The sequence below is a fragment of the Panthera tigris genome, chromosome E1, assembly GCF_018350195.1.
Source record: "Panthera tigris isolate Pti1 chromosome E1, P.tigris_Pti1_mat1.1, whole genome shotgun sequence".
Lineage (NCBI taxonomy): Eukaryota > Metazoa > Chordata > Mammalia > Carnivora > Felidae > Panthera > Panthera tigris.
In genome coordinates, this window is record NC_056673.1 from 35921292 (window position 1) to 35945277 (window position 23986).

A 23986-nucleotide genomic window follows, 5' to 3' on the forward strand; every position below is an offset into this window, starting at 1 on the left:
GGGCCCGGGTGCTGCGGCAGCCGCAGCGCCAGCCGCGGCTCGGGCTCCGGCTCCCGGGCATTTAAAGGGGACGCGGCGGCAGCCCGTGGAGGGGGGGGGGGGGATGGGGGGCAGGTGGAGGGGACGGCCCAGACGCACATCATCCACGGCCCCTCGGGACTGGAGGGACTCGTGAGCCGGAGCCCAGAAATCCGGGGGTGGACAAGACACCGCGTCCCCTCCAATTCCCGTAAGCACCCCTTAGCCCATCCTGCGCCCAGATACCTCAGCTAGCCCCTCTCCCCCACTCTTTGCACTCCAAACTAAGCCGGGACAGACCTCTGCCGCCGCCGCTCCCCGCGTGAGTCCCGCGCTCCCGGAGGTATAGGGGAGGGCTGGGGTCCCAGTGCGGGGTGGGGGCTGTGTGGAGTTTGAGGGCGTTCCTTCACGCGTGTCAGTGGGGGGAGCCCCTGGAGCGGAGAAATGAGTCCTCCTTCTTCCTGCTACCCCGGGAACCTCGTGCCCGGGTAGCCCTCTGTCCCCTACTCGGGCAAAGCGAAGGAATCTGTGCCCCCCCCCCTTGCTCCCCGCCACCCACGAGCCCCCCTGGGCTCCCCGAGCTGCGCACCACCCCCCCCGCCCCGCATTGGAGCGAAGCACCCGCCAGCTGGGGGTGTGCCAGAGTGCCTGCTTTCCAGCCACCTCTAAAAATATCTCTCCCCCCACTCCACCCGCAGCTGCCACCTCCCTGTCCACGGAGGATCCCCTTCCAGCTTGTCCACCCAGGCAGGGTGAGCCCAGAGGAGGCTCCTGGTCTCAGCTTCTGCACCGACACCGGGGCTACAGGTCATCACGCCAGCTAGCCAGAACAGTAAGCTCACAGCTCAAGGGGGTCTCCGGGGCGATAGGGGACGCTCTCTGGCTGCCGCTGTCCCAAGAGCCACCAGGGACTCCTAAGTTCTAATCCTGAATCTGACGCTGTGCGACCTCCAGGATGTTAGCTTGACCTCTCTGGGCCTCGGGTTTTTTCCTATTTGCTGCTGGTGGTAGCGAGAAGGAAGAGACCATGGTGACGTTGGGAATACTGCCCGGGAAAGGGAGAAAACCTCAGCTTAGTTGTGACATCCAATTCCTAGTGATTGATACCAGAAGGTTCGGTCTTGGGCAGGGGGCTTGTCACTATGATATCTCCAGGGTCCTCACTCCCCACCCCCATCCCTCTCCGGCACATTTCCTGGGGGAAACTGTCCCCAAAGCCTGTCCTGTGAGCTCCACCCATTCATTTAGAGGGGACTTTCAAACTTAGGGCCCATGCCAAAGAGGGGCCTGTTTCCCTGCCCCATCTGCCACCCCATTCCCACAAATGTCATCTATAAGCATTTGTTGTAAAAGGCAGGAGGGAGCAAGGAGGAATCCGGCGATCTGATACGGAATCGGGTAGGCAGGCGCCGCTTTTCGAGGGGACTAGAATGTGGACCCCCTGCCACCCTTAACGAAACCCCCTCTCTCCTCTCTCTGCTCTAGCCATCTGGAGAAGCTCAGAGACCCCGTCTCCCTTTTCTCTGAGGGACTCTTTTTGGTGACCACGAAAGAATTTGGTCACTTAGGACAAAGCTGCCAGAGGTGAGTTCGCTTTTTGAACGTCATGAGAATGAGATCCCAGGAGGGCCTGGGACCCTCTGCTTGCTGTGGGGGTAAGGGTTGGGGGTTGGGGGGTGGCTGCCTGGCCCTGCTCAGCTTCCGGGGGAAGAAACCCAGGATGCCTGGCTTTCTGCTCTGGGGAACGAAAAGAAACGGAGGCAGTTCACCAAACAGTAAATATTCAACTCATTTTCCCTGAATAGATGAAATGTATCGTTTGCTCTGATGCATAAGTTTTGTACACAACTGAAAATCGGTAGAATATTCTACCAAAAAAAATTTTTTTTTTTGAAGAAAGAGAAACAAGGGGCAACCGACACAAGGAGACCCTTTTCTATGGGATGAAAGTTGCTCTCTGCTTGAGCGGCCTGTGTTCTCTTTGTATCTTTGTATTTCCCGCTCACTTGTCTCCCCGTGCCCGGCGCGGCACGTGTCTGTGTCTGACCCTGCTTGTTTCTACCACGGGAGGGGTATCCCTTGACCTTTCTCCACCAATGCACTAGGCCTGGGGACGGACACGGGATATCAGGCAGGCTTCTGGAAGGTTGGAACTCCCTCCAGATAGGGCCTGGGGACACCCCTCCCATCCTCCAAAACATGCCATTCCAACGTCCCCATGCCTCCCTCCCCTTCCCCCCCCCATCTTCTTGATCCCTCCCCCCCAACTGCTTCCCTTTTTTGCCCCCTGCCCCATCCGGCTTCGGCTGCCTTTCCCAATTCCTAGATTAAAAGTTCTTAAGGGAAAGGCTGAGACCCACATCCATCCCTGTCATAAGGGCTCAGTGCACGTACGGTTCAGGAATGGGGGGGTGGGATTGGGGTGGCTCGAGGTGATACGGCCTGTCCCTCTGACCTGTGTCCTGTTGCTGGGATGTCCCAGTCTCTGTCTTGGGGGCAAGAGGTTCTCCCTGATGTTCTGGGATGATCTGGGGTGAGTGTCACCTTGACAAAGTCAGGGGTTTCCAGTGTCATCCGCTGTCACCACCAGAGGGCAGCAACCAGCCAGACACTTGTTCTTTTGCGCGGCTAGTGGTGGGTTCTCAATATTTTTCCAGATCTGGCCCAGCTTCTTCTAGTCGCTCATTCAACCCCAGGGGCAGAGCGGAGGGATGGGGCATGGGGAGGCAGTGGGAGCTGTAGGTGGCATCCTCTGTAGCCGAGTTGGTGAAACCCCCACAAAGCTAAACCGTGTCCCCAGAGCCACACAGCAAAGCCCCGCAGAAATTCCAAACTGACTCCCGGCCGATGGCCAAGCTCTGAAGGCACCAGGGAGGCCAGTCTCTGATCACCTGTGATGCCCAGGGGTCCTGTTGCCCCACCCCCGGCCACCTGTGGTACAATGAGCCTGGTCACCTGCCCCTCCCCCTTTAAGGGCAGAGAGCACGCAAGGCTGTGGCCAGCAGTTCGTGAACCAGGCTCCCCGTGGAAACAGCACAGCCTGGGGCACGTTCACCTCAGACGCCAAGTTCTCGTTTCGCGATCTGTCTTTGCCACTTACAGTGAGTGACCTTTATGTCGGTTAACCTCTCTCTGGGTCTCCGATAATGTCACCTTTAACCTCTCGAATGTTGCCGGGGGGGGGGGGGTTGTGAAGACGATGTCTCGCAAGGGCTTGGCCGCCTGGGAGAACTGTGTCTATTTGAGGGGTTTTTACGGAGCCCCTGGGGGTGGTTCATCCTCAGCAGAGGAGACGGAAGCAGGCCATCATTCATGGTGGAAACAAAGCTAGCTGCGGGCACCCTCCAACAGACCTTGTGTGGTTGTCAGGAGCTCTGGACGACGGCTGGAGGCCCCACAGAGTCCCTGCAGGCGGTGCCCAGGGTGATGTACCAACGATGAGTGGGTGTTTTCCAGTTGCTGGCCTCCGATGCCTGTCTAGGGTAAGTGGGTCCCTCTGGGGATTTCTCAGGATGAGGCCTCAGCCCCCTTCCCCTGCTGCGGTGGAAGCAGCCCTATCCAGCCCCTTTCTGGCCTATCCTCGTCTCTCCTGGGCCTCCACTAATCCCTGGAAATTTCCATCCCAGGTGTGGGGGCCTGAGGCTTTATTTACATCGTCAACTCCAGGGATCCGGGGCCCCTGAGACTCCCAGATGGAAGTCAGTGAGACCAGAGGGTGACCCCAGGGACGAGTTCAAAGGGACAGTTCTATTAGGGAGGCAGAGAGCTAGGTTCACATCCCAGCTCCGAAACTGAGACCTTGGACTTCTGTTTCACAAGGCGGGCCGGGCCAGAAGCATCCCAGGAATATCAGAGAGCGACTTAGGAAGAAACCAGAAGGAAGAGTGGGCCCGTCTGGACTAACTGGGGTGGGAGGCCAGGCGGGAGAAAGGCAGCGTGGGGGATATTCTGAAGCTGCACGCGATTTGCTCTCTGCCATCCGGTCATGTACCGCGGCGGGCAGGCAAGGTGGCGGGGACAGGCCTCTGAGGGCTTCTGCGGTCTCCATCTGCTTGCCTTTCTTTGTGCCTCACACATGCCCTGTTGTCCCCTATCCTCTCCCATGTCCTCTGGAGGTGGGGGACGCTGGCCCGAGGCCCCCACTTCCTGGAGCCCCCATCCCCACTCTGTCTCCCTGTCCGGTCCGCCTCTAGGCTCCCCTGGCACGACCTCCTCCTAGCCTTCTCCTTCCCTGCCAGGCGCCCGCCCCCTTCTCCCTCCCCTCTGCCTTTTCAGCCACGCTGCTCTCTTTCCTCTCCCTCACCTGTCTCCCAGGTATGTCGCAGCCTGGCTCGGGAAGCTCCTACCTCCCCAGGCCCCACTGCTTCTCCCGGTGCCCACTTCCTTCGGACTCTGGCAGAAACCCCACCCGCTGACGTGTTCCTCCCAGGGAATTGGCAAGTGATTAGTGACGATGAGCTGTCAGCACAGGGCCCTAGAAACTCCCTGGAGAAGCAGTGTCCCATCCTTGGACCCCCGCTAGCCACAGCGCCCAGAGAGCCGTCCTGGGTCACCTCGCCGGCCTGGTTATTCCAAGAGCTAAACTTCAGTTCTCTGGCAGCCCTTAGCTCCTATGGAGGCTCAAGGACCTGGCATTCGCAATCCACATGCCTTGGATGATACCAACAGTGTTCCCTGGCGCCTGGCTCCTTATTGTCCACAGTCCCATCGAGGGGGCACGGCCCAAAAAGGGAAGGAGGAGGCTGCTTCAGTGGGATGAGCGCCCAGCCTCCCTTGCCTGTGTTTGTCAGGGAAGAAGGGTGCGGAGAGGACTCCACACCACCAACCGGGGTCCCTGGGAGCCTCCAGAACGGCCTCGTCCAGAAACCTCCCCAAAGGAGTGACCCGTTGGAAGCTGCTCTTCCCCTCTTTTAAGCTGACCCCGTTAAGTCTCAGTGGCCCCAGATGAGAGTAGCAGAGACAGGTGCCAAGGACGCCCTCCTGGGGTCCGGAGGAGGATGGTCTTCTGAGGCCAGACGCCCGGCACAGTTCGCAGAGAGGTGCCGACGGGGTGGGCAGGGAAGGCTGGGGAGAGGGCGGCGGCGTTGGGGACTCCGCCCAGCTTAACCAGCCTTGGGTCCTCCTCAGGTCTTGGATGTGCCAGCGCCTCTGGCCGTGGCCCGCTAACCAGCCTCTCCCCGGCCGGCTCGCGCCGCGCCCCCTCTCGCTTGCTCCCTCCTCCTCCTCCTCCTCCTGCTCCTCTCCCCCCTGCTCCCAGGACGGCGGGATGGCGGCGCAGGGCGCGCCGCGCTTCCTCCTGACCTTCGACTTCGACGAGACGATCGTGGACGAAAACAGCGACGACTCGATCGTGCGCGCCGCGCCGGGCCAGCGGCTGCCCGAGAGCCTGCGGGCCACCTACCGCGAGGGCTTCTACAACGAGTACATGCAGCGCGTCTTCCAGTACCTGGGCGAGCAGGGCGTGCGGCCGCGGGACCTGCGCGCCATCTACGAGGCCCTGCCCCTGTCGCCCGGCATGAGCGACCTGCTGCAGTTTGTGGCCAAGCAGGGCTCCTGCTTCGAGGTCATTCTCATCTCGGATGCCAACACCTTCGGCGTGGAGAGCGCGCTGCGCGCCGCCGGCCACCACGGCCTGTTCCGCCGCATCCTCAGCAACCCGTCGGGGCCCGACGCGCGGGGGCTGCTGGCGCTGCGGCCCTTCCACACGCACAGCTGCGCGCGCTGCCCCGCCAACATGTGCAAGCACAAGGTGCTCAGCGACTACCTGCGCGAGCGGGCCCACGACGGCGTGCACTTCGAGCGCCTCTTCTACGTGGGCGACGGCGCCAACGACTTCTGCCCCATGGGGCTGCTGGCGGGCGGCGACGTGGCCTTCCCGCGCCGCGGCTACCCCATGCACCGCCTGATCCAAGAGGCGCAGAAGGCCGAGCCCAGCGCCTTCCGCGCCGGCGTGGTGCCCTGGGAGACGGCCACCGACGTGCGCCTCCACCTCCAACAGGTGCTGAAGACGTGCTGAGGACCGCGGCCTGCAGGGGGCGCCCGGGCGGAGAAGGGGGCGGGGTGGGGGCGGGGAGATCGGGAAGTACAAAACCTAGTTTTCCTACTCCCTTTTCCCTTTCGCTTTGGTATGTCCCTCCGGGAATTTCGGGAACTCCGGGCTCGTCACCTGGGGGCCGGGGGAGAGAGTTCGGAGCCGTCCCTATCTATGCAGTTAACCCGGCTCGGCCGCCCCCCGCCCCGACCCAGTTCCACTGCAATGTTAAATTCTGGAGTCGGGCCCCCCACCGGGGTGGTGCGCATGCCTGGAAGGCAGCCGTGTTTTCCAAAAAGACCTCGCCCTCCGAACGGAGAGGCAGGGGTTCCCTGGCGGGGTGGGGGAAAGGAACATCTCCCACTGCTTTCACTGCTGCCTTGGGCCGCGAAACCTTCCCTCTCCCCCAGTCTTCTGTCAAGGGGACCCCGGTCCCGAAATCCTCCCGGCCGCGCCGCAGTCCCGGCGGGGAGAGAGGAAGCCCTCTGCCGAGGGCCTCAGGCCTAGATCTCGCTTCACCTATTGCGTCCCCACACTACACCCTTTTTCCTTTTTGCCCCCCTTCCCGCGCCCGCCCTGCCAGCCTCCCCAAAGGGGGAAGGAAAAAAAAAAAAAAAAAAAAGCCGGAGGGAACAGTCGCCTCCTGGTGGTGGAACGAGGTAGCGCACAGTCCGGCTCGGGTCCTTCCAGCCAGGGACCTCGCCGCGCGCGACGGTGTCTCCTCCTCTCACCCCAGCCTCGTCTATGCAGCAAAAGACCAGGGACTTTACCAAAGTCGCCCCGCGGGCTGAGCCCTCTGCGCCCCCCTCCTCCCGTATGGAACAGAAAGCCATGATGTTTTCAAGCAGAGCCAGCGAAAGCCAAGCCCCTCCTCCCTCTTTGGTGTTCTACCGCTATAAAGGAGGTGAAGGGCAAAGAGCTGACTGAGGTCTCTCGCGCCGGTGTCCGGAGGGTGAGGGTGAGGCGACCCCTGCTCCCAGAGAGCCCCACGTCAGCGGGGGAATTGGTCCCCACTCTGGGAAGAGCGCCCGGCTCGGGCAGCCCAACCCGAACAGTAACACAGCGAGCAACGGGCCAAAAAAGGAGATTCAGTCAATGCAGAGGGGGCACCAGGGGGCTGGCGTAGGGGCCACCTCACGAGGACGAGGACGGAAGAGACGGGGACAGACTGCTGCCAGCGGCAGCAGAGGGGGGGCTCAGTAATGAGCAGGAGCCTTTAACTCCCTCCTCTCTGGCCCCCCAGCCCTGCGGGGCAATCACCAGGAGGTCATCAGAGTTTTATTCAAAGTTGGCACTCAGTGCTGCATGGAGGGGTGGGTCTTCTGTGGACAAGATCACCAAAGTCCTTGGCTTCCGGTTCTTTCCTGTCTGCGGCAGGCCTTCGGATACATCCCTTCTCTCCCCAGGACCCCTTCCCACCACCGAAAGGAGGGGGAAGGGGCGGGCACAGCTCACAGGTGGGCAGGCCGGGTCCCGCCTTGACTCTGGAGCTGACTTTGCACTGGAGCTCAAGAGGCTCGCAGCGCAGTGCTCCGGGCGGGAGCTCAGAAAGCCCCAGGCTGTCAGCAGCTGGGCTCCACGTAGTTCCCTGGGAAGAATCCAGTCCCCTCCGAGCTGACGCCCTCACACCAGCCATCGGAGTAGCGGCGTGTGATGCAGATGACGGTGCCCTTAGAGAAGGAGAGTTCGTTGTCCTTCTGGCGGGTGTATGGGTACAGCGTCACCACTGCAGGGCGGGAGGAGAGGGTGCCGTGAGACGCGCCTCTTGCCTTACCATGGGGGGTGCAGGGGCCCCTGGACGGGATTCCAGGCAACGTCTAGGGGAGGCGGCTGCAGGGAGTGGGATGGGGGCGGGGGGGAGTGTCTTCTCCAAAACTCTTGGGACCCCTCCCCAGCCGGATTACTATTCAGTGCCGGGCCAGCTGCCTGTCTGTCCAGCTTGGTTCACCACTCCTGGGTGAACGTTCGGTCAGCTCATCAGAAAATAGGGTGTGTGTGTGTGTGTGTGTGTGTGTGTGTGTGTGTGTAGCAGGCTCACACCCTTGAAGATTCTAGAGTATTAGGGGTGGGGGGATCCCTAGTCCCGGGAGTCAGGTACCTTTCTCCAGGTATGCGGCAGGGACCCAGCTGGGCTCCTCTGGCCCGAAGCCTGGTGGGGGCAGATGTGGCAGTCCCAGCTCATGGACGTCCAGGGGTGGAGGAGGGGGCAGGTCCAGGGGCAGCTCTGGTGCTGGGAGGGGAAAGCAGAAAGCCTGCAAATATGCACCGGGAACCCCCTCCACTGGCCCCAGAAAACTTCACTGTTCGGAAGCAAGGCTCCAGGATCTACCCATCGGAGGTCATCTTTCTGCAGCCTTCCACCACCACGGTCCCCCCCACCGGGTCTCTAGAATGCAGTCGGCGCTCAGCAAACACAAAAATACTGAGCAGTGTAGCTCTGCCACTGAGCTGGGTGACCCTGGGGCAAGCGACTTAATTTAACCTGTCAGCCCCGACTGCACCTGTTAAGTCAGAGTGTGAACACCCTCGTAGGGCTGTTAAGGTCAAGCGAGAAAATGGAGGGGAAGCTTGAACACAGAGCCCGGTAGATAGCAGGCACGGAGTTGAGGCGAGCCAATTCCAGGCAGAGGGATAGGGGTGGGGTGGGGTGTTGGGAGGTGAGAAGAGACCCCCCCACCCCGCCCCCGACAGTGGAGCCAGGAGAGAGCGGGGCTCCTTACCCAGCAGGGGCAGGGACACTTCCTCCAGCGGAGGGGGCGGCAGGAAGACTTCCGTGGTGGCCGGTGGAGGAGGTGGAGCCACGGGGCTGGGGAGAGGTGGGGGTGGGGGTGCTGCCTGCCCCTTGGTCGCGGACACCCCACCCACACCTTCGGCGCTGCTGAAGTCCAGAGAAAGCGGGGCTCGGCTAGGTTGGGGGACACCTCCCCTAACAGCATCCCCCAGCTGGCCCCGCCCCTCCAGTCGTTAGCCCCGGGGCCTGTGATGAGAGTCCTCTGGACCCTAGTAGTCCCCCTGACAACCGGTAGGGGGCCCCCTCAACCCCCTCACTTGGACTTGTGGGGCTCACCCTGCAGAGGCCAGGGAAGAGGCAGACGAGGCGGCGGAGAGCTTGCCGTCGGGCACCACAGGGAGCTGCACCGGCTCCGGGATCCGCGGTGGCCTCCTGGCGGCGGAGGGGAGGGGTGCCGTCAGGGGAGCCGGGAAGGCTCCGGGGCGAGCGGGGGTCGGGTACGGGGAGGAGGAGGGGGGCAGCTGGCGGAGGAGGAAGTTTGAGGATGGCGAGGCCTCACCCCAGGGTGGCGGAGGCGGGCGTCGCAGGCGCCTTGATGCTCTTTCGAGAGAGGGTCCCCGTCCGCGACAGCTGCGTGCTCAGATCCTGCGGGGGGGGGGGGGGGGGAGGAGGGGAGGAGGAAGCAGGGGACAGGGCTGACGTCTATGGGAACCCCTCCCCAGTACCCTCCCTGGTCCCAGAAAGGAAATGAGGGAGAGGCACCGAGAACTGGGAGGGAGAGCGCATTCACAGCAAGTTCCCACTTCCACTTCCCAGCCCCCTCTCCCACCCACCCCCACCCACCCCCCCCCCCACCCCCCGCCCGGCTCGCTGTTGCCTGGGCCCCAGGCCTCTAGTCGGGCCGCAGGCCCGACGGAAGCCTGAGCAGACGCGGTCTGACGGCCACTTCCTCCACCCAGCCTAGCATCCGCACCTCGCTCCTCGCTCCCCAAAGCATCTCCGTGGCCAGCTTGGTGGTCTCGAATTCTGATAGATCCTAACCCGGCAGGCGCGCGCGCGCGGGGCTCAGGAGGTGGGGTGGGGGCGGAGGGGACCATCACACTTAGCAATGTCCCACCCGTCATTTGGATGGGCCTGCAGAGCTGGCTTTGGGCAGCTCAGGACAGAGAGGGGCAGGGCGTTTAAAGTGCACACAGGGCAAGGGCGAGCCCACACGTTACTGGTGGGGTGTCGCCAAGTCCGCGGACCTGGGGAACGCTGCCCTCTGCTGTACTCCGCGAGGCACGAGACAAAAAGGACCCGAGCTGAGGCGCAAAGAAAGAATCGAAGCTGGACAATGAGGAGAGCTCACTGGTGGGGAGGCCCGGTGGCTGGAGGAGGGAGTGCCCTCTCGAGACCCCTTTTGGGGGAGACGGGCCGTTAAGGGTGTTAAGAGGTCCTTTAGATCCAGGGGAGCCTTAAGCTGGCCTGGCATGTTGACGAAATGGACCGTGTGTGTTCTCCCCCCTCTCAGGAGATGAGCCAAGCAGAAAATGTCAGTGGCCGTGCTCCCCTGGCTTCGCAGGTCCCCTCTGAGTGGCCACATCCCTGCCCCTTCCCACCCCCACAGCAGCCCCCGGGGTGAGTGCTCTGCACGGTGACCTCAAACCTCCAGACAGAGGAAGTTGCTGTTCTCTGTGTGTGGCTGGGGAACGATTCTCATGCACGCCCCTGACATCCTCCCTTCCCCTCTTCCCCTTCACACCCACCCAGCCCCCACGGAAGGGGGTTGCTCGGACCCCACCCTCAGCAGACCATCTGGGGACAGGGTTAAAGGCGGCCATGGAGGGAGGGGCCGGGAAGGAGGGGGAGGGGGCTCGGAGAGTAGGGGTCCATCTAAGGTGATGGCTGCAGAGAGTGACGGGAAAAAAAGGGCTGCGGGTTGGGACAAGAACATGGTCGTGGAAGAGAACTGGGGGCCCGGGGAGAAGGGAGACACGGAACAGGAGAGGGTGGGTTGTGGGGAAGAGGAGGGGCCCTCTCTCTACCTTGATCCCATGGCCAATGTCATCCAGGCAGCCAAAGTTGAGAGGTCTCCGGTAGTAAGGCGTGAGGGGAGGGAGGCTGTCGGGGGCGATGACTTTCTGGCCAGGGGGCAGCCGCTGGACAGTGGCTAAGGTGCCGATCTCCCTTCGGGCCACCTTCTCCATATGCATACTCACCATCTGCCACGACAGGGGTTGAGGTGACAGAGGGGGGAGGTGGCCTCCGCCCCAGTGCCCTTCCTCTGAAGGGAGGAGGAGGCTAGAGACTTGGGGTGGGGGTGGGGACCATGGGAGGCCGAGAGATCCAGAGAAAGAGTACATTTTCTCCCCCCCCGCAGGCCACGCAGCATTTGGGAAAAGAGTTGCCAGGGGAGGAAGGAGCCACTTTGGAGAGACTTCCTGCTGGAAGAGCATGAGGGTTATTATTAGCTGGAGCAGGATCCAGCGGAAAAGAGAAAACCCGGCATCCCTGCAGATGCTGGGAGGAGACCGGAGCCCCGGGTTGGCTCGGTAGCGGAGGTGGACGGTGTGGACCACGTGGAGGGGGCGGAGAATCGAGGCTGTATCAGCTGACTCTCTTGGGGGGACGGATAAGTGAATTCGCTTCCTCTTGGAATGTTCTGTGGGGCAACTCACAGCATCCAGAGGGTGGGAACTCCGGTCCGCGGGGGGGGGGGGGGGGGGGGGGGGAGAGGAAAAGACACACCCCGCCGCGAACACGTGGGTGATGGGCAAGCCAGGCTGATGTGCCAGTGGATCTGAGCGTGTTGTTGATGGGGCAATTCCTCCGCCAGGGATCCAGGAAGGAAGGAGGAGGGTGAGTGTGCTAGATGGGCGGGGGGCCACTGTCTCGTGGTGGCATTGTCTTCAGGGCTGAAGACGGCCTTGCCCGGCAAACACTTCGGGTCTAGGACAACTTAGCCCGTTACCACCCCGGGGTCGAGATGCAAACGAGGCCCCTCTTCCTCTTTCTTGTCCTGTACGGCCAACCGGGGTTGGTCAGGCCTGCTGCCTACGGCGCCGGCGAGAATTCAGAGCAGGAAAAGGCTCTGCCTTCAAGGAGTTCCTAGTCTGGGAGGGCGGCAAGGCCCAGCACGGAGACATAACCAGAGAGGAGGAGGCTCAAAATGCTTGGGAAGCGCCAGGCTTCTGTGGTGGAGGAAGGCGTTTGGAGGAAGGCGAGAAAAAGTATTCGCCGGAGGCAGTGGCCGAGCAGGGGGGGCTGAAGAATGGGGGGCCGGTGCAAGAGGCCCTCCGAAACGCCCCTTACCTGGCCCAGCGTGTTCACACGGGCTTCGACCTGCCGCAGGGAGGCCGCCTGTAGGTCCAGCATCCGCAGAGTGTGTCCGGCCAGGTTGCCCACTTGATAGGCCACACTGGCCAGAGCCTGGGTGGTGAAGGCCATGGTCTCCTCCAGCGCCCTCCGCTTGTCTGTGGCCTGAAACACACACGGCCCCGGTCTGAGGCCAGCCCAAGGATTCCGCTGGATCCTTGGCTGGGCGGGTAGGGTGGGAGAGGGTGGAGGGAATGTGGGGGCTGAACTGGGAGAAAGCGGGAACGCTGGAGGTTTGCCGTGGTTTCCGTAAGAATGATGGTGTAGGAAGAGGGGCTCGGGGACATTAGGGGAGCGAACGTGCAGCCCTGAGGAATGGGTGCAAGGGGAGGGAAAGATATCCCTCCTGGAAGAGACGGGCTGAAGATGGACCCCACCACCTCCTGAGGACCTTTGGGGATAAAGGGGGAAATGGAGAAAGGAAAGGGGAGGCTAGTACTGGCTGGAAGAGACGGTCTCAAACTTAAGAAGCAACCAACTGACATCAGGCCCCACCCCAGACCTTCCTTTCTTTCTTTTTGAAAGAGAGAGAGAGACAGAATGTGAGAGACAGGGAGGGGCAGAGAGAGAGGGAGACACAGAATCCGCAGCAGCCTCCAGGCTCCGAGCTGTCAGCCCAGAGCCCGACGCGGGGCTCGAACCCACAAACCGTGAGATCATGACCTGAGCCGAAGTGGGAAGCTTAACCGACTGAGCCACCCGGGTGCCCCAATCCCAGCCGTTCTAACCAGAAGCCCTGGAAATGCGGTCAATGAGTCTGTGCCTTTAAAAGCTCCCCAGGTGACTCTCGGGTTTCTTGTTTTTCTCCAGTCCGCGGGGTGGTGTTTGGGAACCAGTGACCTAGTCCATTTTATAGACAAGGAAACTGAGGCCCAGAGACGAGTGACTTCATTCATTCATTCCCTCAGCGTATTGGGAACAATACACTGATAATCCGGTAAATCTAGACTTCCAACCATGGCCTATATAGGGCCCCACAGGGTGGGCTCTGCTTTTCTGTCCCCCCTCATCCCTTGCCACCCCCTCTCACGCACCGCCCCCCTCCATGCACATTGGCCATTAGGTTCCTGTTCCTGATCAAGCTAAGATTGTTTCTACCTCAGGGCCTTTGCACTTACTGTACTTATTTCCAGGACCCTTATTGTTAAGTCTCAGCTCCTTAGAGACATATTTTGTTACCACCTTAAGATTCTCCTAGCCTATTTCTGTATTGGCTCTCTTCCCTGTTTCCCCTGTAGCCTTTTCCTCATAGCACCTAGCACTGTCAGAAATGATTGATCTATTTACTTTATTACCTGACTCCCCCTCCCATCCGCCCTCCCATACACTAACACGTAAGCACGGTGAAGGCAGAGAGCCTGTCTGTTTTATTCTGTACCCTACCCCGGAATAGTGCCCAACGCACAGACGAGATTTAATAAATACGCGTTTGTGAGTTAAGTAATGAATTGACTGTGACCCCAAACGCTTTCTGGGCATCTCCTTAGTGCATGGCAGGCGCTGTGCCAGGTGCTGGCCGGAGTCATACTGCCAGTCAGCCGTGGAACGGTGGGCAGGGAATGGCCGAAGACAGAAGAGGGTTTTGCTTGTTTGTTTGTTTGTTTTGTCTTGCTTGTTTTGTTTTGTTTTCAGTGCCCAGTCAGACCACGGGCACTGGAGCAAAACTTCTCTGGTTACTTGGTTCCCCACGCAGCTTCCTCATCTCAGGTCAGATCATGACACTGCTGTGATTTAGCCTGTCCCCCTCTCTAGGGGGTAGGGGTGAGTCCAGGGCAAGTCTGGGCCAGGCCCGAGCACTGACGGACAAGGACGCACCATGCTGCCCCCTTGCTAAAGGCCCTTGCGTGCTCCTCAGGGCCCGACGGCGGAGAGAAGGCGTAGAACCCATTAGAGCAGGACGCCTCCAGGGTGGCCTGAGCCAGGCTGGAGTCAAAGGGCAGGCCCAGATCCTTGTGGGCGGCCCTTCCCTGCCTTTCTGTTCCAGCAGCTAGATACTCATTTGCCCAGAGTTTATACCTCATCAGCGTATGTAACCAAGAGCCTTGAAAAGGCGAAGAAATCAACCTGAAATCAACCTGGGGTGTTTAAACCAGAAAGGATAGCAGGTCTAGTTTCTAGTGCAAGACCTTTCTTTAACAGGTGAGGACACAAAGGCCCAGAATGGGGCAATGACGACTCCTCCTTGGTCCCCACCCAGATTCCTCCCCCCAGGTCCCCTGCTAGGACCGATGTGTGGAACGGTTAGCCCAGATAGCACAGTGTCTGCTTGGGCCCAGCTCTGGGAGGCTGGGGCCTGGATACCTGCTGACCCCTGGTTTGGGCTTGGCCCACAGTCGGGCCTGGAGGTACGCAGGTGTGAGATCCACCTTCATGGCCCGCTGCTTATTCATGATGCAAATTACCTTGTCTGTAAACTCAGTGGACTCTGACCGAGAACTCTGCAGTTGACCCCAGCCTGCCCTCCCCCATTCCCCACGGGTTTCCTGACACCTGGTTGGGGCCTTGGGGCTGAGGGAGGCCCAAGGGCATGGGAACCAGGCCTGGTTTAAGAGCACTTCTGAGGGGCGCCTGGGTGGCTCAGTCGGTTGAGCGTCCGACTTCAGCTCAGGTCACGATCTCACGGTCCGTGAGTTCGAGCCCCACGTCAGGCTCTGGGCTGATGGCTCGGAGCCTGGAGCCTGCTTCCAATTCTGTGTCTCCCTCTCTCTCGGCCCCTCCCCCGTTCATGCTCTGTCTCTCTCTGTCTCAAAAATAAATAAATGTTAAAAAAAAAAAAAAAGAGCAGTTCTGAGAAGTTGCCCAAGCCCCTCATAGGCATTTGCTCCCCAGACGGAGATGCTCAAAGAGGCCGGGTAAGGTAACCGAGGTCAACTAGTTAGTGAAGGAAGCAGGGGTCCGGGGTCTCTGACCTGGGTCAGGGCTCTCGATGCCCTCGGTATTTTTACAAGGGCCGCTTCACCTCGCTGGAATTGACTTTCATTATCTGCCTGTGCCTTTCATCGTTCCGATGAATGATGATGATGGCAGCAATGGTAATCGTTTCCATTTATCACCCCCCGCCCCCACTAAGGGCCAGGTGCCGGGCTACCTGCTTTGACCATGATCACAACTGAACCCGTGTGACCTTCCCGAAGAAAGGGGTGAGAATCAGAGGGTATCTTGCCACGGGTCCTGCCGCTGGTAGGCGGCGGAGTTAGAAACCGGACTCAGGTCGGGGCGCCTGGGTGGCTCAGGCGGTTGAGCGCCCAACTTCAGCTCAGGGCATGATCTCGCGGTTGGTGAGTTTGAGCCCCGCATCGGGCTCTGTGCTGACGGCTCAGAGCCTGGAGCCTGCTTCGGATTCTGTGTCTCCCTCGCTCTCTGCCCCTCCCCCCACTCATGCCCTGTGTCTCTCTGTCTCTCAAAAATGAATAAACACTAAAAAAAGAAAAGAAAAAAATTGGGACTCGGGTCTCGGTGACCCCTAAATCCCCTGTGCGCGTGGTGAATAGAAGCGAGAACCCATCCGAAAGGTCCTGGGGGTGCACAGAGGCTACGGACAGAACTCCTTCTGCCCTCGTCCAGAAGAGAATGCCCTCCAGCACCACGAGAACCCGGCTGCCTTCCGAGCCACACGGTCCGTGTCCTCCACAAACGGGTCACTCAACATCTCCGCAAACCGATTATTTCTCAGGGTCGCACATTCACCTAGAGGTTTGGGGATGGGCTCTGGAGTCAGAGTTCTGGGTTCGCATCCGGATTCGGCCACCGGCTTGGAGACCTCCGGAAAGCGAGCTCGGCTTTCTGAGGCTCAGCCTCCTGGCTGTAAAGTGAGAGCCCCTCTCCCCTCTCAGGACGGGGGGGTGAGGACCCACAGAGGCCATGCGGGCCACATGCCTGCGCAAAGGAAGGGTGCAGAGCGTTTTGACTGCTGTTATCATCGACCCTCTTTAATCTGCCATTTTCCCCTAAGTACTTGCTACTTTCATTATTTTTTTTTTTTTCCAACACTTCGACCCCGCCGGGAGGTCCCGTCCCTGGGCCTTCCAGTGCGAATGAGCTGGCTTTGCCTCATAGGGCATGTCAGGGAAGGGGAAAGGGGGAAAGGAGAGAGCCCGGTTTCAGAAGTCGGGAGGCCGAGGCCGAGCTCTGTCACATCCGAGCTGTGTGACCCTGGACAAATCACCTTGCCTCCCTGAGCTGCTGGCTCTTCACCTACGAAAGAGGAATGACACTACTTGTCTCATAAGGTGCTTACGAGCATTAATGAAAACACAGAGGTGCTCAGTCATTGCCAAGTTTCCCTCGGCCCTCTTCCCTCGATCCACGAATCTACGTTGAGGGTCTCGGAACAACTATACAATGTAGGGAACTGTTCTAAAACGCCACGATGGTCGTCTTTTGCCGGGAGACGGCTCCCAGCCATCACGTTGTCCTTCCCCTGCCTCTGCGTCAGACCCCGTCTCTTTAACCCAGCCTGGTCTTGAGGTCTGTCTCCTCTCACTCAGATACCGGGGAGAGGCTTCTCTCCCCGGTCTCTCTCAAGTTCACTGTTTGGAGAGTTCTGAGGTCTCACCTGGAGACAGCCTGCGAAAGGAAGGACGACGGCAGCATTTGCATGTGGACGCGGCTTTGGGCCTCTGGGTGCGAGCGGGACCCAGGAAGGAGACGAGTGGCCTGTCCCGGGGCGTCTCTGAGGCTCCCGGAGAGAGGAGGGACCTGGGGGGGGTGGGGTGGGCGCAGGCTGGGTAGCACAGCACCAGGGCTGAAGTTTCGGGGGCCTGGAAAGAAGCCGGGGCCTGGGGTGGAGTATTTCCCAGCCGGGGCCCAGGACGCGCCAGCACCTGTCAGAATGGCTCCCGTGGTCCTGCCTTGGAGGTGGGCTCCGGGCCCCTCGGGGCCTGTGCCCCGTCTGCCTACCTGCACGTAGTTGTCCACGCAGTAATCGGCGACACGCAGCAGGGCGCTGTGGTTGCCCCGCAGGGCCTCCCGGCCCGTGGGGATCTCAAGTTCCTGCAGTTGCTGTAGCTCGGCCATGGCCCCCCAGCCTCTGGCTGGCTCCCCTGGGAGCCGCCGGTTTTGCGCCTCACCCTGTCCTTGATTGGTCGCTCTCCCTTCCCCGCCCCCCCCCCACCGCTTTTGGTTTCCTCTGCGTGAGAGACCCAAACCTGCTTGCAAAGGGCAGGCGGGCTCATTCCGGGACAAGAGGAAGTGAGTCCCTGTTCCCTGGGCCTGAGACTCTCTGCCCCCTGCCCAGAGGAAGGGGGAAGCCAGGGGCCCCTCTGGGAGCCCAGCCCCCCAATCCCTCCCAGCAGAGGAAGCCAAGGTCGGGGCGCTGTGATTGCTCCCTGGGCCTGGAGAGGAAACTGCTAGGCGGGTGGGGGGTGGGGGTGGGGTGGGAGACGGAGGAGGAAGGGGGCTGGCCTGCTCTGGGGGGATTGGGGAGTGGAGGTGGATTTTCCACTCATGGAAGGGGAGGAAAGGGCAGAGGGTGGGGGTTTCCTTGGGAAGCTCAGGGATGAGTCACCAAGGGCCTGGGGAGTGGAGGGTGGTGAGGCTATGGAGACCAGTCGTGCTGGGGGCCGTAGGGTGTTGAGCAACAGTGGAACACAGCCAGCACAAGAGGAGTCGGCTCAGACACGGGGAAGACACAGCCAGAGGCCCCCTGAGAAGCATTCCCAAGCCTCTGAAGGCTTATGTGTGAAGGAGACCTGGGGCCCATGCCCTGTGCCTGATGGAGGTAAGACGAGATGACGCGGGAGGGACTCCGATTAGACAACAGGAAGGAGTTGGCTTTGAGAAGCACCAGGTGTAAGATCCAGATTAGCCTGTGGATTTCAGGAAGCATCGGCGGACAGAGCAGCGAGCTGGTCTCAAGAGGTGCGTGCTTTCCATCCTGCGTGGACAGGGTGGTTGTACTGGAGGCCTGCAGGGCCCTGGCCTGCCCTTAAATTCTTAGCACTCGCAGCTGGGGGTGGGGCTCGGCGTCTGGAGCCGGTGGGGGGGGAGTCAGGGTGGACTCCAGCCTCCTCCCAGCCCCTTCCAGCGTCCCTTGCGTCAACCCAGAGGGAGGAGAAGAAGATCCCTTACTGGCCATATTGGTGTCTCCGGCATCTGCTTCTCGACAGGGTCCCTTTGTCGTGGGACAGGTGTCGGCCTGAGCCGGAGCTCAGGATCTACGAAACAGCATAGCCCTTAGGTGGTTCAGGAAGGAGGCCGAGAGAAATATCAGGATGTGGGCCCCGTGCTCAGCGATTGGAGAGGGAGACCCGCACTCAGGGCTCAGAGGGACACGTGAAGGCCAAGAAGCACGGACCCGGACGTTAGAGGTGGCCGTGGCCCCAAGTGCTGGCAGGCACAGCCTCCTAAGTGAGGAGTCTGTTGTTTGCAGTAAGCAAAGGAAGGACTGGACGAGCTGCAAGGAACTTGTGAGGTGTCATCGCAGGGCTCCAGGGGGAGACACCACCGTTTCTTGGGTGAGGGACGTTAGGAGCTGGTCTAGGACTTGCTTCACCGAGAGGAAAAGGCTCAGAGGAGGCTCAGAGGGAGGGGAAGGGAGGGCTTGGGAGAGAAGGCACGGGGAGGGGAGTGTGTTGGGCCGGAGGGTGAGGACTGGCTGTAAGCCAGGAGGGTCACTAAGGGACCAGGGCGGGTGCACAGGGCAGGGTATCTGCTCCAGGGGCAGTGAGGGCTTGGAGGCTCAGGCCAGTGGATGGGCTTAGAACCCTGAGCCCCTGATCAGCTTAGGCATCAGAGGTTTTGGCTTCCAGACCATCTGCTTTATCTGAAGACTTCCAGCCGATAAGAAGCGGGGGAAGCTCAAACACCGTCTTGTCTGAGTCGGGGACTTGAAGTGCACATTCTTTCCGGGCAGGTGAGAGGGGCTGAGGTTGCGCTGGGCTGGGCTTTAGTCTTAGAATTATTCAAGTGAGGCACCTGGCAGGCCTTCCCGATGACCCTGTCGTGATGGTGCTGATTGTAGCAACTATCGTCATCATAATAAATGCATTTACGATTCATTATGCGCCAGCCAGAGTGTTAAAAATATTTGAGATGCGTTTATTTTCCTAGGACTCGCAAAAATCATACAAGGAGGGCGGGTACCATCATTATACCCATTTTGCAGATGGGGAGGGGGTGGGAGGGAGTCTAGGGTGTGAATACACAGGGCCTGAGGTGAGGGGCAGGGCAGGGCAGGGAAGAGGGCTCACGGGGACTGCGATCCCAGCTGCGAAATCCTTTCCGGGACCCAGGTGTCCCGGGGGGCAGGATGGCCCAGGAGCTCAGCGAGAAGGACCTGTTGAAGATGAACGTTGAACAGCTCAAGAAGGAAGTGAAGAACACAAGAGTTCCGGTAAGCCTCGTCTTCCCTCCCCTGCCCCTCTTCTCTTCTCCACCACAGCCCGGTCCTTTCGGAGCCGGGACCCCAGGAAGAAGGGACAGACGGTGGGGTGGATGGTGCAGGAGAGGTAGGACGCAGAGGGAGGCTGGGGGTCAGCCCCATGGGGGTGGCCAGGAGCGAGGCCCGCGGCCTGGCGGGCCTCCCCAGCTCCGGCCAGCACCCCTCAGAGGCAAGAACTCACCCCCCCTCAGCCCCTGCCTGTCCCTTTGGTCTTTTTCCTCTGCAGCCTCTGTCCCCACCCTGCCCAGGACCTGTTTTCTTGGACCGAGCGAATCATGGATCCCGACAGACAAACAAGGGCTCTAGGGCCACACTTTGTTTCCTCACAGATTTCCAAGACGGGAAAGGAAATCAAGGATTTTGTGGAGGCTGAAGCAGGAAATGACCCTCTTCTCAAAGGCGTCCCCGAGGACAAGAATCCCTTCAAGGAGAAAGGGGGTTGTGTGATAAGCTGACGGCCCTGGGGCCCCCTTGCCCTGAACATCAGTCCCTCCTCAGCCCCACTCTCCACCAGGACGCGAGTGTCCCCGGACGCCCAGGGAGCCAGGCAGTTTTCACCATCTCTGGGCCACAGCATGAGTAAAGACAACTGGCCGTGCACTTGGGGGTCCGTTCCCCAACCCCTTCGACTCTCCCCTCCTCCACCTGCTGGGTCACTGCTGGTCCCGCCTGGAGACCCTCTGAGGAGAGCCTCCTTGGCTCAGCAGCTGGCACCTTGTGCGGTGGGGGTCTGAAGAGCGTGCGACACCCTGAGACCCGAGACGGGAATCCTTAGAGACATTTACTCCTCCACAGGGCCGTCCTGTCTTCCCCTCCACTGTCTTCCGCAAACCGGCATTCCTATTCAGAGTAGTTTGGGTTGAGGGCCGGAGTAGGGGGTGGGAGGGGGGGGGTCCTTCTTCTCTGTCATGTGTCCGATCCCTTGGTCCTCCCCCTAGTCACTTTAGATCGCCCCAGAAGGGCTTGAGGACAAAAAGAGCTTGGCAACTCATGATGTCATGATTTCTTTCATATTCCTTTTTTTATGTTTACTTATTTATTTATTTTGGAGAGAGAGAGAACAAGCAAGGGAGGGGCAGAGAGACAGAGACAGAGACCCAGAATCCGAAGCAGGCTCCAGGCCCCGAGCTGTCAGCCCAGAGCCCGATGCGGGGCTCGAACTCACGAACCTGTGAGATCACGGCCGGAGCGCAAAGTCGAACACTTAACCGACTTGAGCCACCCAGGCGCCCCTGTAGTTGAGATTCTTGAGTGTCTCTTCCGTGCTGGGCACGAGGGGGGAAGAATGACGACGCTCACGTGGCTCCTATTTTCACGGAGTTTAGCGGAGAAGGTGTGCAATTAGGTGCACCTGAGCGGGAGGGGACGTCAAGGGGTCAAGGGCGGTGTAGGGAGGAGCACAGCGCAGACACTCAGGCCTGTGGGCAAGGTCAGCTTGAACTGTTGCGGGCCGGTGGGCAGCGGGGCGGAACCGGGCAGACAGAGGCCCAAGAGGGAGAAGGGGGTCAAGCCTTCAAGAACCTTCTGCGAGCGCAGTCAAGAACTTTGTTCTTCACTCTCATTGCAGCAGAAGGCCTGCGAAGGCATTAAGCAGCCAAGGGACAGGAACTGACTCGCAGAAGGGAGGCTGGACCCCACGAAGGAGGATGCTGATTCCTGGGCCTTGTTAGCAAAGAGATTACGGTCTTAGGGAGCCACAGGCGGACTCACGTGATACAGGGCGCTCAGTGCAACGTGTGGGGGCAGCGGGGGGGATGGATGAGGGGACCCAGAGGAGGACAGCCTAATCCAGCTGAATGAGTGAGTTGCATCCTGGGAGGGAAAACAAGGAAAGGCCTCTAGAAGGAGGTGATAGCCTCATGATGTCATGGTTTATTTCATATTCTTTTTTTTTTTTATGTCTATTTATTTATTTTGGAGAGAGAGAACAAGCAAGGGAGGGGCAGAGAGAGAGAGACAGAGACAGAGACAGAGACAGAGACACAGAATCCGAAGCAGGGTCCAGGGGGGAACAAGAGAGGGGCCTAGAGCTTTGGAGTTCACGGCTAGAGATGTGGGCTTGGAGGTGAGCAGAGGGGTCTTGGTGTAACCCACCTTCGTCTGCCGGGAGCGGGTTGGCGGGTGTTTGCAGTTAGAAGAAAACGTGTTTGGCAAGATTGAAGGCGGGAAAGCACGGAGACAGAGAGACAATGAAGGAGATGATCACTGGATCCGGGGCGTTGGCCGTCGTAGGTCTAGAGCGGGCAGATGGGGGTGAGGAGTTCTTTGGGTAAAATAAGGTTTTCAGGTCCTGACACCTCGCTGAGTGGTGGCCGAGGGAGAGGGAGCTGTCGAGGAGGACGAGTTCCTGGCTTGGGAGACGACCAGATATGACTGAACGGTCACCCACGGGAAAACAAACCCAGCGTGACACAGTGATCCCGCTGGGGCTGCCCGCTCTCTTAGCACCCAGGGCCTGCTGGTGAGGTCATGGCCGCTGGTCAGAATCCGGGACCTCCTGGGAAGGGTCCACTGCTTTCCCCAGGCCATCCTGAAAATTCCCTCCCGACCCCACCTCGCCATTCTGCGATTCAGCCTCGAATAAATTCAGCCACTCGCAACATACCCGGCCTGGGAGAAGGAAAAGAGGGACAAGAAAGGGCAAAGACGTAAATACGAGAATTCTTGGTGGTTTTTTTTTTTAATTTTTTAAAAATGTTTACTTGTTTTGAGAGGGAGAGAGAAAGCTAGAGCACGAGGCGGGGGGAGGGGCCGGGGAGGGGGGTGGGTAGAGAATCCCAAACAGACTCTGCACCATCAGCGCAGCGCCCGATGTGGGGCCTGAACCCACACCTTGAACCCAAACAACCGTGAGAGCACGACTTGAGTCGAAACAAGAGTCAGACGCTTAACCGGCTGAGCCACCCAGGAGCCCCAAGAACTCTTCTTTTTTTAAGGCGGGGGGGAGGGTGAACACTCCAGAAGGTTCTAGCGGTAGGAAAGGAAAAGCAGGTGGGGGCTACGGCGATAGGGCCACAGGCCCCGTGGCTGCGGCTTCCTTCTTCCACCCGCCCGGTCCTTGCTCTGCTACCGCCAGGCGGAATCTCACTGATTGGCGTCTTCGGTCGAGGGGGTGACTCTAACCGTTATTCCTGGGGCGTTTGAACCCTGGACGGGGCTCTGCACAAAGTAGCAGCTTCTTCTGCGCACCTGCTCTCAGGGCACACTGCCCAGGTGCCCCGGGTGTGCTCTTGGCTCCTCCCACACCCGTCCCGTCCACCCCGAGGTGTGGGGGCAACCAGAAGATCCCTAAGCCATCCGCTCCGAGCCCCGCTTCTGTCTGTTTTCCCGGTGCCAGAAGGGGCCTCAAAGGGCCGAGGAGTTATCAGCCTCAAAGGAATTATTAGTTGGTGCCCTGGTGGCCGCATGCCCAAACCTTCACGAGGTCAGCGATGAGCATGATGATGAGCTGGGGGGGGAGGCCTGGGTGTCATCTAAGCCCCCCTGTCCCCACCTCAGTCCCGTAGATCCGGGGGGTTCACACCCATGAGAGAAAAGCCCCGTGCGTCGTGACTGGTTCACTTCAGAGCGCAAGCAGCCGTCTTGTGACGGCCCCTCGTCTTTGCCAAGTGTCTCCCAGCTGGCACCAAGCCCGGGCTTCGCCGGACCCCTCCTTCGCTTTATAAAGCCGGCGGGGTCCAGAGGACGGACAGACGGACACACGGTGAGATCAGCAAATCCTGAGAGCATTCGCCCCTTGCCTGAGATTTACAGAACACTTGCACAGGTGGTACAGAAGGTTCCCGTGTCCCCCTCCCCCAGCTTCGCCTGATGTTAGCATCTTCCAGAGCCACGGCACGTGCAACACAGCCTCTATTCCTGCCTCTCTGGCTGCTTTGTTTCATGAGCCCCCGTCGGCCCAGGGGTCCCCCCGTCTGTGGGGTTATAAAGAGCCTCTTCTGCAGGGGCGGCCTTCTGGTAAATCTCATGCCACTTGAACTCAGTCTAAGTGGACCAACCACACGGCCCTCCCCAGATACCGTTGTCTTCAGTCCCTCCATTGGGCTCTAAGACCTTGATCATCGGACCAGAACCTTGATTGCTCCCCAGGAATCAGAGAGGAAGGAGTTTCCTTTCCCTGCTGATTTTTGGGCCACTCTGAGAAGGGCAGTTCCCAGAGAAAGGGGAACCACGGGGATCCAGGTACACAGACCTGCTCAGGACCTGAATTGGGGGATCGGAGTAAGAACGGAGAGGAGGTGATGAATTGGAATGATACTCGGGAGGTAACGTTTTCAGGGCTTGGAGGTCGCTCGACTCCCAGCAGGACGGCAAGGTAACTTTCACGGATGACGTCAAGTTTCTTTCTGGGATGACTGAGCGAGCGAATGGTGGGGTCACCAGTGGGAACGCCCTTCTCCCCAAATGATTCTAGGTGATTCCCCTCGGCTTCTCCTCCCTCCCCTCGTACCCTGTTGAGAACCACTGG

General features: G+C 60.0%; 3 protein-coding genes across 16 annotated transcripts; 2 read left to right on the forward strand and 1 right to left on the reverse strand.

The window, feature by feature from the left end:
* The first annotated feature begins 100 nt into the window (after positions 1–100).
* On the forward strand, positions 101–6965 carry PHOSPHO1 (phosphoethanolamine/phosphocholine phosphatase 1). 10 transcript variants are annotated; one of them, XM_042966242.1, is made up of 7 exons: positions 101–229; positions 717–850; positions 1504–1602; positions 2993–3119; positions 3370–3500; positions 4333–4454; positions 5146–6965. In XM_042966242.1, the coding sequence occupies exons 5-7, from the start codon at positions 3456–3458 to the stop codon at positions 6032–6034; spliced, it is 1056 nt and encodes a 351-aa protein (XP_042822176.1). In that variant the 5' UTR covers positions 101–229; positions 717–850; positions 1504–1602; positions 2993–3119; positions 3370–3455; the 3' UTR covers positions 6035–6965. The 10 variants fall into 10 exon arrangements, with proteins under 10 accessions (XP_042822176.1, XP_042822174.1, XP_042822182.1 ...); XM_042966240.1 differs by having other exon boundaries at positions 3388–3500; XM_042966244.1 differs by lacking the exon at positions 101–229 and adding an exon at positions 236–340 and having other exon boundaries at positions 3388–3500.
* A 299-nt stretch (positions 6966–7264) lies between these two features.
* ABI3 (ABI family member 3) lies at positions 7265–17231 on the reverse strand. 3 transcript variants are annotated; one of them, XM_042966239.1, is made up of 8 exons: positions 17037–17231; positions 12075–12242; positions 10808–10984; positions 9340–9425; positions 9117–9212; positions 8770–8855; positions 8148–8279; positions 7265–7775 (listed from the first exon to the last, which is right to left on the reverse strand). In XM_042966239.1, the coding sequence occupies exons 1-8, from the start codon at positions 17151–17153 to the stop codon at positions 7612–7614; spliced, it is 1026 nt and encodes a 341-aa protein (XP_042822173.1). In that variant the 5' UTR covers positions 17154–17231; the 3' UTR covers positions 7265–7611. The 3 variants fall into 3 exon arrangements, with proteins under 3 accessions (XP_042822173.1, XP_042822172.1, XP_042822170.1); XM_042966238.1 differs by having other exon boundaries at positions 8770–8924; XM_042966236.1 differs by having other exon boundaries at positions 8770–8927.
* A 45-nt stretch (positions 17232–17276) lies between these two features.
* On the forward strand, positions 17277–20510 carry GNGT2 (G protein subunit gamma transducin 2). Of its 3 annotated transcripts, none has more exons than XM_042966251.1 (6): positions 17277–17327; positions 17705–17996; positions 18508–18592; positions 18887–18990; positions 19370–19470; positions 19848–20510. In XM_042966251.1, exons 5-6 carry the CDS (start codon positions 19387–19389, stop codon positions 19971–19973), a joined length of 210 nt encoding a protein of 69 aa, XP_042822185.1. In that variant the 5' UTR covers positions 17277–17327; positions 17705–17996; positions 18508–18592; positions 18887–18990; positions 19370–19386; the 3' UTR covers positions 19974–20510. The 3 variants fall into 3 exon arrangements, with proteins under 3 accessions (XP_042822185.1, XP_042822184.1, XP_007085777.1); XM_042966250.1 differs by lacking the exon at positions 17277–17327 and adding an exon at positions 17335–17442; XM_007085715.3 differs by lacking the exons at positions 17277–17327; positions 18508–18592 and having other exon boundaries at positions 17601–17996.
* Positions 20511–23986: the final 3476 nt, after the last annotated feature.

Coding starts and splice junctions, on each gene's coding strand:
- PHOSPHO1 (XM_042966242.1), top strand. CDS start 3,456: ATGAGTGGGTGTTTTCCAGTTGCTGGCCTCCGATGCCTGTCTAGG. Junction 3,501..4,332: donor GCCTCCGATGCCTGTCTAGG/GTAAGTGGGTCC, acceptor CCTGTCTCCCAG/GTATGTCGCAGCCTGGCTCG. Junction 4,455..5,145: donor GTGTTCCTCCCAGGGAATTG/GCAAGTGATTAG, acceptor GGTCCTCCTCAG/GTCTTGGATGTGCCAGCGCC.
- ABI3 (XM_042966236.1), bottom strand. CDS start 17,153: ATGGCCGAGCTACAGCAACTGCAGGAACTTGAGATCCCCACGGGCCGG. Junction 10,985..12,074: donor GTGTGAACACGCTGGGCCAG/GTAAGGGGCGTT, acceptor CTGTCGTGGCAG/ATGGTGAGTATGCATATGGA. Junction 8,280..8,769: donor AGTGTCCCTGCCCCTGCTGG/GTAAGGAGCCCC, acceptor TTCCCCTCCCAG/CACCAGAGCTGCCCCTGGAC.
- GNGT2 (XM_042966251.1), top strand. CDS start 19,387: ATGGCCCAGGAGCTCAGCGAGAAGGACCTGTTGAAGATGAACGTTGAA. Junction 19,471..19,847: donor TGAAGAACACAAGAGTTCCG/GTAAGCCTCGTC, acceptor GTTTCCTCACAG/ATTTCCAAGACGGGAAAGGA.